This window comes from Mauremys reevesii, linkage group 2 (assembly GCF_016161935.1).
Source record: "Mauremys reevesii isolate NIE-2019 linkage group 2, ASM1616193v1, whole genome shotgun sequence".
NCBI lineage: Eukaryota > Metazoa > Chordata > Testudines > Geoemydidae > Mauremys > Mauremys reevesii.
This window is the reverse complement of record NC_052624.1, coordinates 46,361,780-46,377,036: the sequence shown is the minus strand read 5'-3', so window position 1 is coordinate 46,377,036 and position 15,257 is coordinate 46,361,780. Positions and strand designations below refer to the sequence as shown.

General features: G+C 40.0%; 1 protein-coding gene across 1 annotated transcript in view; it reads left to right on the top strand.

Moving 5' to 3' along the window:
* The window catches only part of CALCR (calcitonin receptor), a 240,080-nt gene that overhangs the window by 170,759 nt on the left and 54,064 nt on the right, over positions 1 to 15,257 (top strand). Inside the window, exon 7 of the mRNA XM_039525170.1 lies at positions 8,042 to 8,168. Coding sequence (XP_039381104.1) covers positions 8,042 to 8,168 — 127 coding nt within the window. The remainder of the gene's footprint in view (positions 1 to 8,041; positions 8,169 to 15,257) is intronic.

The following is a 15,257-nucleotide window of genomic DNA, read 5'->3' as shown; positions in this document are numbered from 1 at the left end:
CTGGGCCACAGACCAGAAACCCAGTGCACCTGAAACAAATTACATAGGGTGTAATCATCCTCTGAATTTCACTAGAGGTTATAAAGTGAGATTCTGTGGCAGGAGTTGAAAGGGTCTGGAGCACTTGATGGTCATAAAAATATTTGCAACATCTGTATAGCAGCTTAATTAGGACAATAAAATTGTATGCTTCACAATGTAAGTCTGGCAAATAGCTTTCTATGAAGTATCTCTGTCGAAGTAGCCGAGGGATCTCCCTGGATTCAATTATGCTTCAGATATATATTCACAATTTCCATTAACTTCAGTGGGAGTAGTATTGGGCTATTTGAGGATAGAATAGATCCTGCTGTTTTCAGTAAAGAGAATTGTAGTCATTAGGGCTCTCAAGTGATTTAAAAAATTAATCGCGATTAATCACACTCTTAAACAATAATAGAATACCATTTATTTAAATATATAATTGGATGTTTTCTACATTTTCAAATATATTGCTTTCAGTTACAACACAGAATACATAGTGTACAGTGCTCACTTTATATTTTTTTTATTTCAAGTATTTGCACTGTAAAAAACAAAAGAAATAGTATTTTTCAATTAACCAAATACAAGTACTGTAGTGCAATCTCTTTATCATAGAATCATAGAATATCAGGGTTGGAAGGAACCTTGGGAGATCATCTAGTCCAACCCCCTGCTCAAAGCAGGACCAATCCGCAACTAAATCATCCCAGCCAGGGCTTTGTCAAGCCTGACCTTAAAAACCTCTAAGGAAGGAGATTCCACCACTTTCCTAGGTAACCCATTCCAGTGCTTCACCACCCTCCTAGTGAAAAAGTTTTTCCTAATATCCAATCTAAACCTCCTGCACTGCAACTTGAGACCATTACTTCTTGTTCTGTCATTTGGTACCACTGAGAACAGTCTAGATCCATCCTCTTTGGAACCCCCTTTCAGGTAGTTTAAAGCAGCTATCAAATCCCCCCCTCAGTCTGTTCTTCTGTGGACTAAACTAATCGTGTAACACTGATAGTGTGTCTCTAAAAGTGCTGTGCTAGTGCAAATTCACAAATATTTTGGTGAAACAGAAGGAATGACACAGGCAAGTTTTAAAAAAGCATCTGGGGTTAGGGACCAGGTCCACAGCTGATACTATACCAGTCAACACCAGGTGAGGATCCAACCCCAGAACTCTAACTCACAAATAGGGAAATGTGTGCCATCAACACAACACAACCAAAACTAATTGCAGGACAATTGCAAATTTGAATGACTAGTTAAATATTTCCAAATCTGCGTGATTAAAAGCCACTCAGAAAAGCTTTCTCCACTCCACACCACAACAAAAGCATAGCAATTTTAAAAGTATGTCTGCATCAGAACGAATAATGTGCACAATTATATCCTACTGGAATTTCAGTTCCAGAATAATTTTGCATCTTTCAAGAGCTGAACAGAAAGAAAGCAACATCAAAACCAATGAAGCTAATTGAAAAACATATACATATATATATAGAAGACTTCAAGAGTATGAAAACCAGGAAATATGACAAACATCGTTCTCTCTAAAAAGGTTCTTATACAGTGCATAAGAAAGTGTCATTATTGTGCAATTACTATCAGTAGTAATTAAAAATCCGCCAGCTTTTTATTATAAACCCATATTTATTTGGAGATGATAATTTAGCCTTAAAAATTCACTTCAGCCTAAAACAAACCATCCGTTAGTTATGTTGGTGCACAAACCAAGATGATTTGGTGTGACAAGGTGCCATATCATTTTCAGCATTTTTACTACTGGGCAGCAATTGAAAGCCAATCTGGAAGCAGTCAAGGAGGTTGTGTTGGGAGACTAGGTCAAAAGATGGGAAAATATCTTGCTCTCCAAATCTCTGCCAAAGAAAATCAGGCTAAAGATGAGATGGTAGTTAACCAGTGAGGAGACAGGACTGGAGGAGGGATAGAAAGATAGAACAGTTTTGTTTATGGGAGAGACCGACCCACTGGGCATGGACTATTTAATGATTGATGGCAGTGATTTGAAAGGAGGCAATAGTTCAACAAAGCTAAAGATCTAATCTTAGATATGTGTCCTTTAACTTTGTTTTTGGCTTCTAGACAGTGTGATGAAGGGTAGGTACGTTAGAAGGATAGACGTTAGAGGAGTACAAGAGAAAAAAACTCTGTTTCTTTTAGATAAAATTGTGCCCGAATTTAAAATGTGTTAATTTTGCTTGTGTTTCTTTGATCCAAATTTCACCTGCATATATATTGGCAATATCCAAAGCATATGGGCCAGCTCCTCAGCTAGTGTAAATCAACTTATCTTCTTTGACATCTTTGGAACTATGCCACTAGCTGAGAATATGGCCCTGAGTCTAATAGACATACTAATAGAATTATACAGATATATAAGACAAAAACACTTTTTGTTTCAATTTTCAAATTCTTATCCAATTCTGAAGTGACTAAACTTTGAATTTGTTTTACAAAATTCAGACCAAGGTATTAAAGGAGAGCTGAGAAGGAACATGGGTAAGAAAACAGTATTTACTATATGAGAAATTGCTCAGTATTTTGTGAACTATTCACTTTACTGGCACTTTTGTGATAGGGCAAGATTCTTCTCTCTCTTATAGTTATGAACAGTGGCTCATATGAAGGCCAGTACTCGGCATTTATTTATTCTTTAACTTTCTAATGCAGCTTCACAAAATTCTACTTTCCCACGCATCCTGGGGGACCAGTATTTTTTAATATTTTTGATTCTGTGAACATAGACCGTAGGACTGGAAGGGATCTCCTTTATCGAATCCAGTCCCCTGCTGTTGCAGACAACCCCATGCTGTGCTTTGTTTAACTAGACTATTTTTAGTTTAGTTTAGTTTACTTCAAAGGTGCTACTCACAGTAGTAAAGTTAAGCATGTGCATAAACGTTTGCAGGATCAGGACTTTAATGAACAACTAAAATATAATTAGTTTTTTCAGTACCATTATCCTCAGATAAGGTGGGTGATAAGATTTTGTGCCTGGTAAATTTTCAACAATTTTGCAAGGCAGCACTAACATATATGTGAGTTGTAGGAGTGTGGCGTTAGTGTGTTTTGTCTTAAATTGATTTGCCAGCAAAATGACTCAAAACCGAACATAGTCTCCTAACTCACCACACCACCAGGACTGTAAATTGCTTTCATTGTTGACTTCTTTTCTTTTCTGTCCTAAAGACAACTGTAATTATCCTGTCATATGTAGGAGTGAACTTCAGTGTTCCAACCCCCGCAAGAGCATGTTCATTTATATAACATAACAAACTAAAGTCAGATACCAATATTATATGATAAGGCTTTTTCATTTTAGACTCCAGGACATGCCATTTTATACAGAAAACCCCAAATCCTATCTTTACCCAGGGGACTAGTTCCATTGAAGTTCTTACACAAGTAAGGTATACAGGACTTTACCTCCAACAGAAAACATCCGGCAATGTCAAATTATTTTATTACCTCTGTGAGAGGGAAAGGACATGATTTGCATACACTGCTCTCAATTACTCTGTGATTTTTATGTATCCCTGGATTTCCAATAGAAAAAAACAAATCCAAAATTTGCCCATTGGAGAATTAATTCTAACCAAATCACCAACTTGATTTTGCATGGTCTGACTAACCACAGTAATAACCCTGTAATCTTCAAGAACTCTTTCCCTCCTCCACCATGATATGTAATGCAGGATCTAGTCATTCATTTCCTATGTGCCTTGTCTTCATCAAGAGTTTACAGTTCAATAATAACGAATGGTTGATGAGACCCCCGTTCTCAACAGCATTTCTAGCTGAACTAAAATTTCCAATTTTGAAAACACAAAATTCCATTGTTTTCCACCTGTTTCTTTATCTCACTCCAGTAACTTCAAGCAAAGCACTTTTCAATACACTAGTTCAATTGCTTCATTTTGTCAGCCAGATGGATAAGGAAAATAATGGAAAGCCACACAAGGTATAGTTTCATGCCTGGATATTTGGATGTTAAAATCTTCTAGGATCTTTTTGCTGCTCTGTAAATAAATCATGTGAATCTTTGGTTAAAAGAATGAAAGTTCTCTAGCTAAAAGGTAGTATAAAGGTCTAGAACCAAAAAACTGACCTACTTTGAGCTTGTGCCATTGTGCCTGGGGGAAGCCTTTCAAAATTAAACTACAAATTCATCCATTTTTATTTTTAATGCAATAGCTACTATCTCTATGAACCCTACAAATTCTCCATACACATTTCTCCTCAGGTCTGTATCAGCAGCAGTAGTTCATATACAAACATGGTGGCTTGGAGCTACAGTTTTGTCAGAGCTTTTCTAAAGCCACCTTTGTGTTCTTCTGCTCCCCAGGACTGCTAGGGGCTAGTCCAGGCACTGGTATAAGACTTAGGGCCATTTTAAATTAGGCAGAGTTGCCACAGGCCTCAAGTGGCCATTCCACAGCTGGCTATAGGGAGAAAGAAGTGCGCTTTGGCCATGGCAGCTCCCTCCTTGAACTCTTCCCTTATATCAGAGGCAGGAGAGTGAGCTGTGTAAAGCCAGCTATGTCACCTGGGTATTCTCCCACACCAGGGAAATTCCAAGATGATGATATAAATCAGCTTTCTGGCCTCCTTGTGCCATTGGAGCAATGGAAAGGGGTTGAAGCCCAGACCAGATACGGCCGTCTGTTCTTCATTCTGTGCAGACATAAATTGATGCAAAATCAAAGCTGATTTGGTATGACAGGACACTATATAAATGTAAGTTGTTGTTAGTATAAATGTATTCCTCCATTCTCTCCATTTCAAAACTATGGTGAAAAATCAGTGTTTGGAAAAAAAGGCAAAATTAGGTGAGGAAGAAGAAAAAGTGTTTCAAACTTACAAACAATAGAGAGTAAAACAATAAAAAATAAAACTATAAACATTGTTTAATAAGGTCTTTTAAGTACACTAAGTACTGTCCCTGAGCAAAACACCATCATTCTCTTCAACAAAGCATTATCTTAATGTGCCACTTGAAATTACCTAGAGGACAAGTAATCTTTCTTTTTTTACATTAAATATTTAGTGCACTTCAGGAACAGAATGTTACAACTACTTGTTAATGTCATCCTACTCCACTAATACCTCCAGAGTTGTCAGTCACCATTAAAGTCCACATTTGCTAACAGTTATCTTACAATGCTATCCACCATTGCCATAGTTTTCTCCTTCTCTTAGGGCTTGTCTACACTTACCTGTATATCAGCGCTGCTGCAATCAATGCAGTGGGTGTCGATTTAATGGGTCTAGTGAAGACCCAGTAAATCAATGGGAAAGCGCTCTCAGATGGACTCTGGTAATTCACCACTCCGAGAAGAGTAAGGGAAGTCAACAGGAGAGTGTCTCCCATCGACACAACGTGGTAATTTGACCTAAACTACATCAACTCCAGTTATGTTATTCACATAACTGGAGTAGCGTAACTTAGGTTAACTTACCGTGGTAGTATATACAAGGCCTTAGAAAATATGACATTTCTAGCGATTAGGTAGTTACAATGGGCACATGTTGACATCTGTATAGTTTTTATTGCAGTTGTATTTGATTATCTGTTTTTTGTTTTTTGTGTTGGGGGACGGAGGTTGTGATGATGTGTGCATTGGTATGGAGGTAATAATACCATCAAAACCATCAAGATATTAAGGGAAGAAGCAACATTTCTAATGCCTAGGGCACAGGACTGGGAATCAGGACTCCTTGTTTCTAATGATAGCTCTTTGGCTGACCCACTTTCCGACCTTGCATATACATTTGACTCCTCTGCGGTGGTATAGCCATCTCTCAGATGTGTATTTAACTAGCTCACAGAAGTTTCCTGAGCCTTAATTAATTAGTGTTTGTTAAGTGCTTCAGGATCCTTGGATGAAGTGTACTACAGCGGAAATACAAAGTATTAATTCCATCTGGAATCTCCATTAGTTACTTCACCACTGAGACCCAGTTTTAAGTCACAGAAATGATCGTTAAAATGATCATCATTAGAAAACAGGAAGAGGCACTTCAGAAATTCTTCAGAACTAGTGGCAATAAAACTACAACTAGCACAGCGGGCAGCTGCCAGCCTACTGGGTAAAAAAGCTTGTGAGAACATGTCACAAGAATCCTCTGCAAACTCTACCAGCTACATATTCCTTTTTCAAATGAAGTCCTAGTATGCAAGGTCTCTGGGGGATAAGGGTGTGTGGAAAAGAGAATAAAATTACTTTTTGTTCTGAAATGCTACCTTTAGTCATGTTTTGGTGCTTAGACCCCACATGGTAGATGATTTGAACTGTGCTAGAGAGAAAGACAGACAGACAGACAAACAAAGAGTAGCAGCAGAAATGTGGATTGAAGTAATGGAGCCCTTGGCTTTAGACTGCACAGAATAGCTGTTAAGTGAACATGAGCTCAAGTTCCCTCACACATCCACAGTCCCTCACTGCCAGAGACATTTTTTTCCCTACTTTGGGTCTTAAGGTTCATAACTATTTGGTGTCTTGGATGTTGCCGTGGCTGCACTACTTGAAGGGGTATAGTGATTCAATAGTGACTGGTACTATATTTACCATTTACTTTCATTTCTGGGTGACCCTATGAGCTAGCAGGGAGAACTTTCTAACCCTGGACCAAATAACAAGTGTGGCACTAATTGCACACACTTGTGTGACTCCTGTGCAAACCAAATTCATTCCAATAAACTCTCACCTCTGAGAAGCCCCTGAGGACTGGCATTGTGACAATGCTTGCAAGCCATTGAAAGAAATGATGTCACACTCTGTCCCCACAGACTCACTCAGAGGAGCTCACAGCAGTGGAGTTAGTATTTTAGCGCACTCTTTCTCCATGCAAACACCATGGGACTCAATGCTCTTTTTTTATTGGTGGTGTCATCTGGCCCTAGTTCACAACAGGGGCCAATGCTCCTGACAGTGGCCCTCCCAGAATCACTAACAGGAAACTGGAGTTAGATTTATTAGAGTCAGTTTGCTTCTTTTTTTAGACAGAGCATTCTGGATGCACACACCAACCTGTAGCATGTGCGTGCATGCTCGCACCCCCACCCCCCCACCCACAGCAGTGGATTTTAAATGGAAGCCTGCCATCAGTTCAGACGGCTCCTTGTAGTGTGCAGGGTAAGTATTCCGTCAGCTACAGTTAGCTGTTTACCTGGTTCACTTGTTGATCATTTATTTACCTAGCAGTTTTGCCTGCTCACTTTCAGTTATCATAGGGCCCCACTGAGGTTAGACCTTCTTAGTAAAGACGAGCTGAGGAGGTGATGTTTGGATTCAGATGTGAATTAACTTCTGGCTAGAGATCAGGTCTGAGGCCAAATCAAGGCTATGGTAGTGATTTGCTGGTACAGAAATATTTATGAGCTGTTCTTGTGAGATTTTTTTACCCTAAATGGTGGAAATCCTGAAAAAAGCAGCAAATCGTATAAGATTTCAGCCACATCTGAACAGGAAAATAGGCCTGTTCTGGTGTGTGATCTGAGCTGGAGCCATGCAGGATACAAAACCAAATCTCCCTGAAATTGAAGGGGATTCCAGTCCAAGGTTCCCATCCTGGCTCATCACTAATTCCTAAAATATCAACTAATTTTTATCTGAATGTTTGAGATATTCAGTTTCCAGAGAGCAGTTCCCTGAAAACAGTATTCCTTCTGTTCAGAATTTGCATTCATGCACATCTGTAATAATTATTTGGGTTCTGCTTCACCACTTAACATTTCTGATGCTGTGAAAAAATCATCCTCTAGGGTACTGAAGCTAAGCTGCTAGCTCCTCACAGCATGGTCTGGAAAGCATGTGGTGCTAAACAGGTGTAAAAATAAAAAACCCCAAAACTTTGCTGTGTCCCATGGCTGCAATGCTAGGCATGTGTTTTCTGACTGCCTGTTGCCAAAGGGCATTCTTGAGAAACAGTTGCCAGTATGTGCTTGTTAAAGTGACATCAGAATAAAAGCACTGATTTGCAACTTCTGGTACATATTTTTCAGGAGCCTCAGCTGTCAAAGGATAACACTGCATAAGAATTTGTTTGTCTCCTACGTTCTTAACTCTGTGTTTACCATCGCCCACCTCATCGCAGTAGTGCCTAATCCAGGCCTTGTAAAAAGGGATCCCGTAAGTATTTAATTATTCTCTCCTTTTACAGAACATAGCTAAACAAATCCACCATGGATACGTTTGTAAACGATAGCCTTGCAGTGCACTAGGTCAAAAATACAGGACCAAATTCAGAGAGACTTACACATGCATATCTCCCATTGGGAGAGACTTGCTCAATAAGAATCTCAGAATTTGTCCTGAGGAGCATAAGGCTTTGAAAGTAAAGTAATTCTGTTAGCAGCATGGACTTGCTGGAATGTTGAGAGAATTTGCACGATCTATTGAGATAGAGTTCCAGAACTTCATCAGTGCAGCTCAGCAGGGAGCTCCAAAGTTAAATCACTTTTCTGTCTCTCTGATCCTGGCCTGCAGTCCTATTCCCAGCCTAGAGTGACTCTACTTTACATTGGCTAACAATGGCTCCTGAAGGATAGAGTGGCCCTGCCTATGCCCCCTTTCTCCCAGACATGCCCTCTATTAGAGAGTGGGGATGTGGAGTAAAGTGGCCACCATATGGCGCTATAATCCTTGGGAACTTCCCCAGGCAGGGGAACTCTTGGGGCACCAATCCACTGGGATTCTGGGTGCTTTGCACTGTTGAAGCAGGGACCAGGATCCAGTCCAATTTTCGCTGTTTGCCAAACTCTGCCCAGTAGCCAATAAAGCAAGGCACAAGCTCAGTTCATTTTCAGTACCATTAGTCTTCTTTAGGTAGATGAAGGAGCTCTGCATATTGTTGGACTTTGCCAGTCCATCAGCTGATAAATATTTCAGAAATTTGCGTTAAACACAAATGTCCTGAGTCTGACCTTACTCACATTAGGAGTAATTCACCCCAGTCGATGGAGCTGCACTAGCGTACACTGATAAAGACTGTCAGGCCTGTGATCTCTAAAGTTATGTCATAACATTTATCAGTTTGTCTTCTAGTCGGATATTTAAATTATGGCTTAATCATTTCTCTAGTTCTAAGTTTCAAAAAGCCATTAAATGCTATCACGGTATTACCTGTCTTGCGTGCATCTTTCAACATGTGCTATCAGTTAATCAAGATAATTAAAGTAGTATGTGAACAGACTACAGAAAAATATGATCAGTGTCAGGGGCCATCTGGAGATTTAAAAATAGAACAGAAAAAAAATCAAATACATTTCATTCTACCTTACTGCATATTGTCCTATGTTTCCATTTTACGCAAAGGATAAGATAAAAATACTCTTGATATCTGAAGATGAAGAGCTCGTATATGATGAGCAAAGCATTAACATCAGGCTGCTGAAATTTAAGTAGGAATAATTACCTCAAGCTCAGGTTAAAAAATGATAGTTCCTGGCAGAAGAGGTAAATTATCTAAATCAGAGTGCTTTTTAATAAATGTTGAGGTCACAGATAGAAGGTTTGTGCATTGAGAGTGTACTGATTTATAAAGGAGACATGAAGTAAATATATGTAAATATTTAGGAGCAGATCCTCATTTGGGATGAAATCCTGGCCCCAAAAGTCAATGGAAGAGCTCCCATTTACTATAACATGCCAGGGTTTCTTGGTGTAAGGTGGCATCGCTCTATTGATGTTAGTTGGGATACATCAGTTTGCACTGGCGATCTGGCCCTAAGTAACTATGGTGATGAATGCTATAGGAATAGCATAGATAGATACTTATGACTTCAGTGGGACTCCGTATAAGTACAAAGATCTGTCCATGCAGAGCACCCTGCAAGATCGGGGCCTTAATTAGTATCTTAAATTAGAGGAAATTCTTTAGATTGGATCATACTTGAAAAGGAAACATGTATACAAAGAAATTTACCTGGACAGTACATTTCTGGCTTTCCGCTGCTGTTACTGAAGATATTCATATGACTAAGCTCCAATTCAGCAAAATATAGTTAATTGCTTTGATGAATCAGGGCCTTGTTCTGTGCCTTCTCCCTTACCATCAACTCTTCTTCTGCCTGATCCAGCAATGAACTGCTCCCTAGTAGATAAGACATAAAACTGGACGTCAGAAGACCTGGGTTCTTCTACTGACTAATTGGGTAATGTTGGTGAGTCACATAACCCTTGAGTGTCTCAATGTACATGTCTTTAAAAATAAGCAGGTAACAGAATTTATTTGCAAAGCACTTTGAAATCTGTGGTTTAAGAGCCCTCCACAAATACAGGGCAATACATTATTTTATTATTATTCTATTCTTCTGATACCATATGGCTGCAAAGAGAAAATGAGCCATTAGGGGGGCATGTTCTCAAAAAATAATGAAAATCTTTTGAAAATGTAATGAATGTATGTTTAAATCACACCAGAAATATTCCTGTTAACTTTTCACTTTGTAGTAATTTAAAAAAGCAAATAAAGGTTTTATATATTGCTTCGGTTAATATTTGGTACACCTGCCATTTTTTTAAAAGTCCATTTCAGATGATTGCTTCTGACTTTTTGTAGTATGCAATGTTTGGCCTCATTTCTCCTGTGGATCTTCACAGCATGATGGACACATGGGTTAGTACATCTCATGCATCAGAAATACACAGGCATACATATCATAGTGTGGAGGGGGAATTGCTATACCAATGGGAATTTCAAACAGTCACAGGTATCCATTATTTAATGGCCAGATATAGATGTGAAGTAGGTAGTATTATTTATTCTGCACCATGGAAAAATACTTTAAAAATAAATGTTCCACGTCATTCCTTGGGAATTTTTCCCTTCCTGAAGTTTCAGAGTAGATTTTAAATATGAGGTAGCATGGAAAAGCTACTCCCAGTGAACATATATTTATGAAGATGTCAGTAACACCAATGGCAGATAACAACAAGAAGGAAGAAAGAAGCCTGCCTTATGTAATGGATGCTGAGGGGACAAAACCAGGAAACAAGTCCTTCTTTCCCTAACACCAAAGACCCATTCTCTTCCCACTGGACCTTTTACTATCAAGAGACCAGGTTCCAATGCACACACCTGGACCTGGAAAGAATCTATTACACCCTGCCCCTTGGATATGTTCCTTAGCACTGATTTAAACCTGTTTTGTGACAATTGGTAAGTGAAACTGCTTCTTAAATGTATTTATTATTATGGTTTTCATTTTCTTTTTGTTCTATCTTATTATATGATTCCATTTGTATTCTTGAATTTATGTGCATCTAAACTGATGGAAGAGAAAAAGGATACAAACCCTGGCTTCCCAGGAGGAGGGGAAGAAGAAGAGCAAAGAGTCTATGGACAATCGGATAAGGAGAAATGGTGTGTGTGTGTCTGTCTGTCTGTCTGTGTGTGTAATGCTATGAAACTAAATTCCATTTTTTACATTGTACCAAAGTGACAGTTGTCAGTTATCCTTGTAGCTGAAACAACCAAGATTTTCCTTGCCACTGAGGCAAAAAATGACCAATAAAACCTTGTAAAGTGGCCGTTCCAGTATTTTCTTCATGTTGGTGACAAATGTAAAACTGGAACATTTGCACATTGTCCGGAACAGCTAAAGTCCCTCCCCCTTATCAAGCCATTGAAAATCCTGAACACTGAGATCTGCACTTTAGCTAAAGAGTACTGGCCAGGAATGAGTGAAAAGAAAATTGAAGATGATACGCTTTTTTTCTCAGGCTGCCCTAACAGGTTGCTTTAGCAACAGGCGGCATTGTACTTTCATCCAATGCCTGATGATTGCAGGATTGGTGAGTTATTTAATGAGTGACTTAGCACCATCAGATTCTGTACCAGCTGTGGGCATCTTACCATTATCACAGTGTATGATCCAACCAAGGCCAACAATGTAGCTGCAGATATTTTTTTTACCAGCAACTGTGGTCACTCTTTAATGACACTCTGGGATGAAATGTCATCACGATACTGGGTGACTTTTCCTGCATTTAGGAAAATAAAATTACACCAGGTCACATAAACTCAGGACGTTTGGTACTGGGCAGAAGAACAGGAGTGTGCAGCAACTGCTGGAATTTGCAGCTGCCAACAACATGGTGATCTCTGACTGGCTCTTCCGTCAGTCAGAGATTCACAAGCAGACCTGATACAGCCCAGATGGCTTCACTATGACTGTTATTAATCATGTCCTCCTTAACAATCATTGGCAATTAACATTGGATGTACAAGTTCACAGAAGTGCTGAACCATCAGCTTTTGCTGACAAAAGTGCGCCTCTGACTTCGATGACAGACAGTTAATGAGCTGAAATTAGTCTTATTCAGCCAAAAGCTCTTATTACCACCAAGCTATCAGACAGCTTTCCGTTCTGAACCACGTACGGCTACTGAAGCATTATGGAGTGAAGTCTCACTCCCCTGTCAATGATGTTGTTTCAGGTCATCAATGCTGATCTCTGCCAGCTTAGTGGTGGTGCCCCAGCCCTTCAAATGTCATCTATGGGTCAGGGAATAAATGCCCACAGCTGTTGGAGCTAAATAAAAGCATGGCTACCATTTGAGTCTTCAAAGACACATTTGTGGAGAACAGGTTAGCATGCCCTGGTTGTAAACTGGAGCTGGAGGCTGTTTGATGGTAATGGCCAGGGACTTAGGCTCAGTGGGTTCAACTTTGGAATAAAGTTTACCACTAGCTGATCTCCACATTCCCTATTCAACTTTGTGGTGTTTGCAAGGGAATATGGCACCAGCTTCGTCAGTAAAGAATTGGGCTGGCAGCATCAGCCACAGTCTGCAGAATCAGTTGCATTGATGGGAAGACCGCATCATGATGCTCTTCAATTGTCCATCGCCTGCAGTCCCTCTTCCACTTGAAGAGGGGAAGAAAGTCACAGTAGTGCCACCTTCCTTCAGCCAAGAAGGTATCTGGACCACTGTCCATAAGCTGAAGTCTGGGAAGGCACCAGAGGTTTGTAACATTATCCCTGAGATGCTGAAGACAAATGACAGTATTATTGTACCACCATTCTGCTTTGGGATCTTGAATATGTGAATAACATTGTCTTGTTGACTCAGTTTGGTGAATCACTGCAACTGGTGGCTGATCTGGGCTGGCAAGAAGCAGCATGCATTGAACTGGTTATTAATCCAGATAAAACTAAGTCCCTGGCCATTACCATCAAACAGCCTCCAGCTCCAGTTTACAACCAGGGCATGCTAACCTGTCCGGATGGGACCTCAAGTATGTAGTAGCCCTCAAATATTTGGGCTGTCATAGACAGTGCTGGAGGTTGCTCAAAAGATGTAGATGCTCATATAACAACAGCTGCTGCTGCCATGTTTCATGCCTGTTCCGGGCCTGACAGCCTCCATGGATCCGTTGTAACATCATGCTTGCTACAAAGCTGTGGATTTATAGAACCACATTCATACCAACTCTGTTGTGTGGAAGTGTGGAAGGCCAAAGAACACTGGACTAACATTTTCATTCTCTCCATATCCGTCAGCTTTTCCATATCAAGTGGCAGGACAAGATTGGAAATGAGGATATTCTAAACTGAATCCAGCAACCACCTCCATCAGCACTGGTTTGGTTTTGGCTGCTTTCTTGGTATAGGCATATAAGAATGGAAGATCAACAAATTCCAAAGTGTGTGTGTCAAGGAATGCTGTCTCAGAGCCAGTGATCATGTAGGTACCAAAAACTTTGGTGGCAGGACAAGATTGCCAATGATGGACATAAATGGAAAATACAGTCATACCACCTTAGTCTCCTTACCAGAGATAGATCAGGCTGGCACTTGATTTGCAAGGAGGCCACATCCTTTTGTGATTTGTCATGATGATGATGATATATTATAGGATCCCTAAAATTGATTATGGCGAAAAGTGTTAAATGTATTTATCCTTGTTTTAATTTCAATACTTATTTGTGAACAACAAATTAGATTTTTCCATTAAAAAGTTTGAAATATATAAATAGAACTGCAGCTTTCTAATCATTTCAAGTGGTCTTATACATTCACTGGTCTTATTCCATGACTGTGGCAACTATATTTCTGAATATTGATTTGTGTGTGTGAATAAGACACAGCTGGAGTCTGGAGCAATATTTCTGTTAATGAGAAACCGAATCATTTAACAGATACCATTTAACAGCCCTCATTACACCCCTGCAGTATCAATTGAAATTATTGGGGTTACATGTTTGTATGTCAAGTATCAGAGGGGTAGCCGTGTTTGTCTGGATCTGTAAAAAGCAACAGAGTCCTGTGGCACCTTAGACTAACAGACATATTGAAGCATAAGCTTTTGTGAGTGAATACCCATTTCGTCAGACGCATGGATGGGTATTCACTGACGAAAGCTTATGCTCCAATACATCTGTAAGGTGCCACAGGACTCTAGGTTTGTATGTGAGGGCTGAATTTGGTCACATGTAACCAATGGCTGAGTAATTTGAAGCAGTCATTGAGCTGCTCAATTGCCTGCCACTATTTTCTGCAGCACGTCGGCAGAAGGTCCTTCTTCGGTGGCACGACGGGAGCAGAACCGGAAGCTCCCGTGCGCCCCGTGGGGAGCACACAAAATGCCACCCCCTGAATCCTGGCGCCCTAGGCGACCGCCTAGGGTCGCCTAATGGAAGCGCCAGCCCTGGTCACCATCACTTAACTCAGATGAGGTTTTCCTGTATCTGTATAAAAATATGGGGAGACACAGAAAGAAATGAACAGTGTATCATGATAAAGTGTGGAGAGGAAATCTGATTTATGGGCTTTACCCTATTGCCTGAGGGATAAACAGGGAATGAGAGCCAGGAAAATGAAGGTGATGGGCAATATTGCAGAAGCAGAAATAATTGTAGCTCTTTTCTGAAGGTAACTATTATCTTCCTTGTTAGCACTGCAGCAGGCACCTTCTGCCTTTTGTTAGTTATGATTCTTTCTGATGTGGCCTGACGGAGTCCTGAGGAATTTAAAAAATGTAATTGTGTCAGTAACTGAGCTAAAAATGATCCCATTGAAGATAAATGGTAAAATTCCCATTAACTTCAGTATAACCACTGTTAGCCTCAAATTTCTACTTTGCTCAGTCTCTGCTGGACATGGCAAAGATTGGGGAGCCATCAAGAAGTGCAGTTCCATGTATGGGGGGTTGTTCCATGTTCTGTGGGCTGGATAATAACATGGGAGGGCTCCATTCTTATTACACTAAACT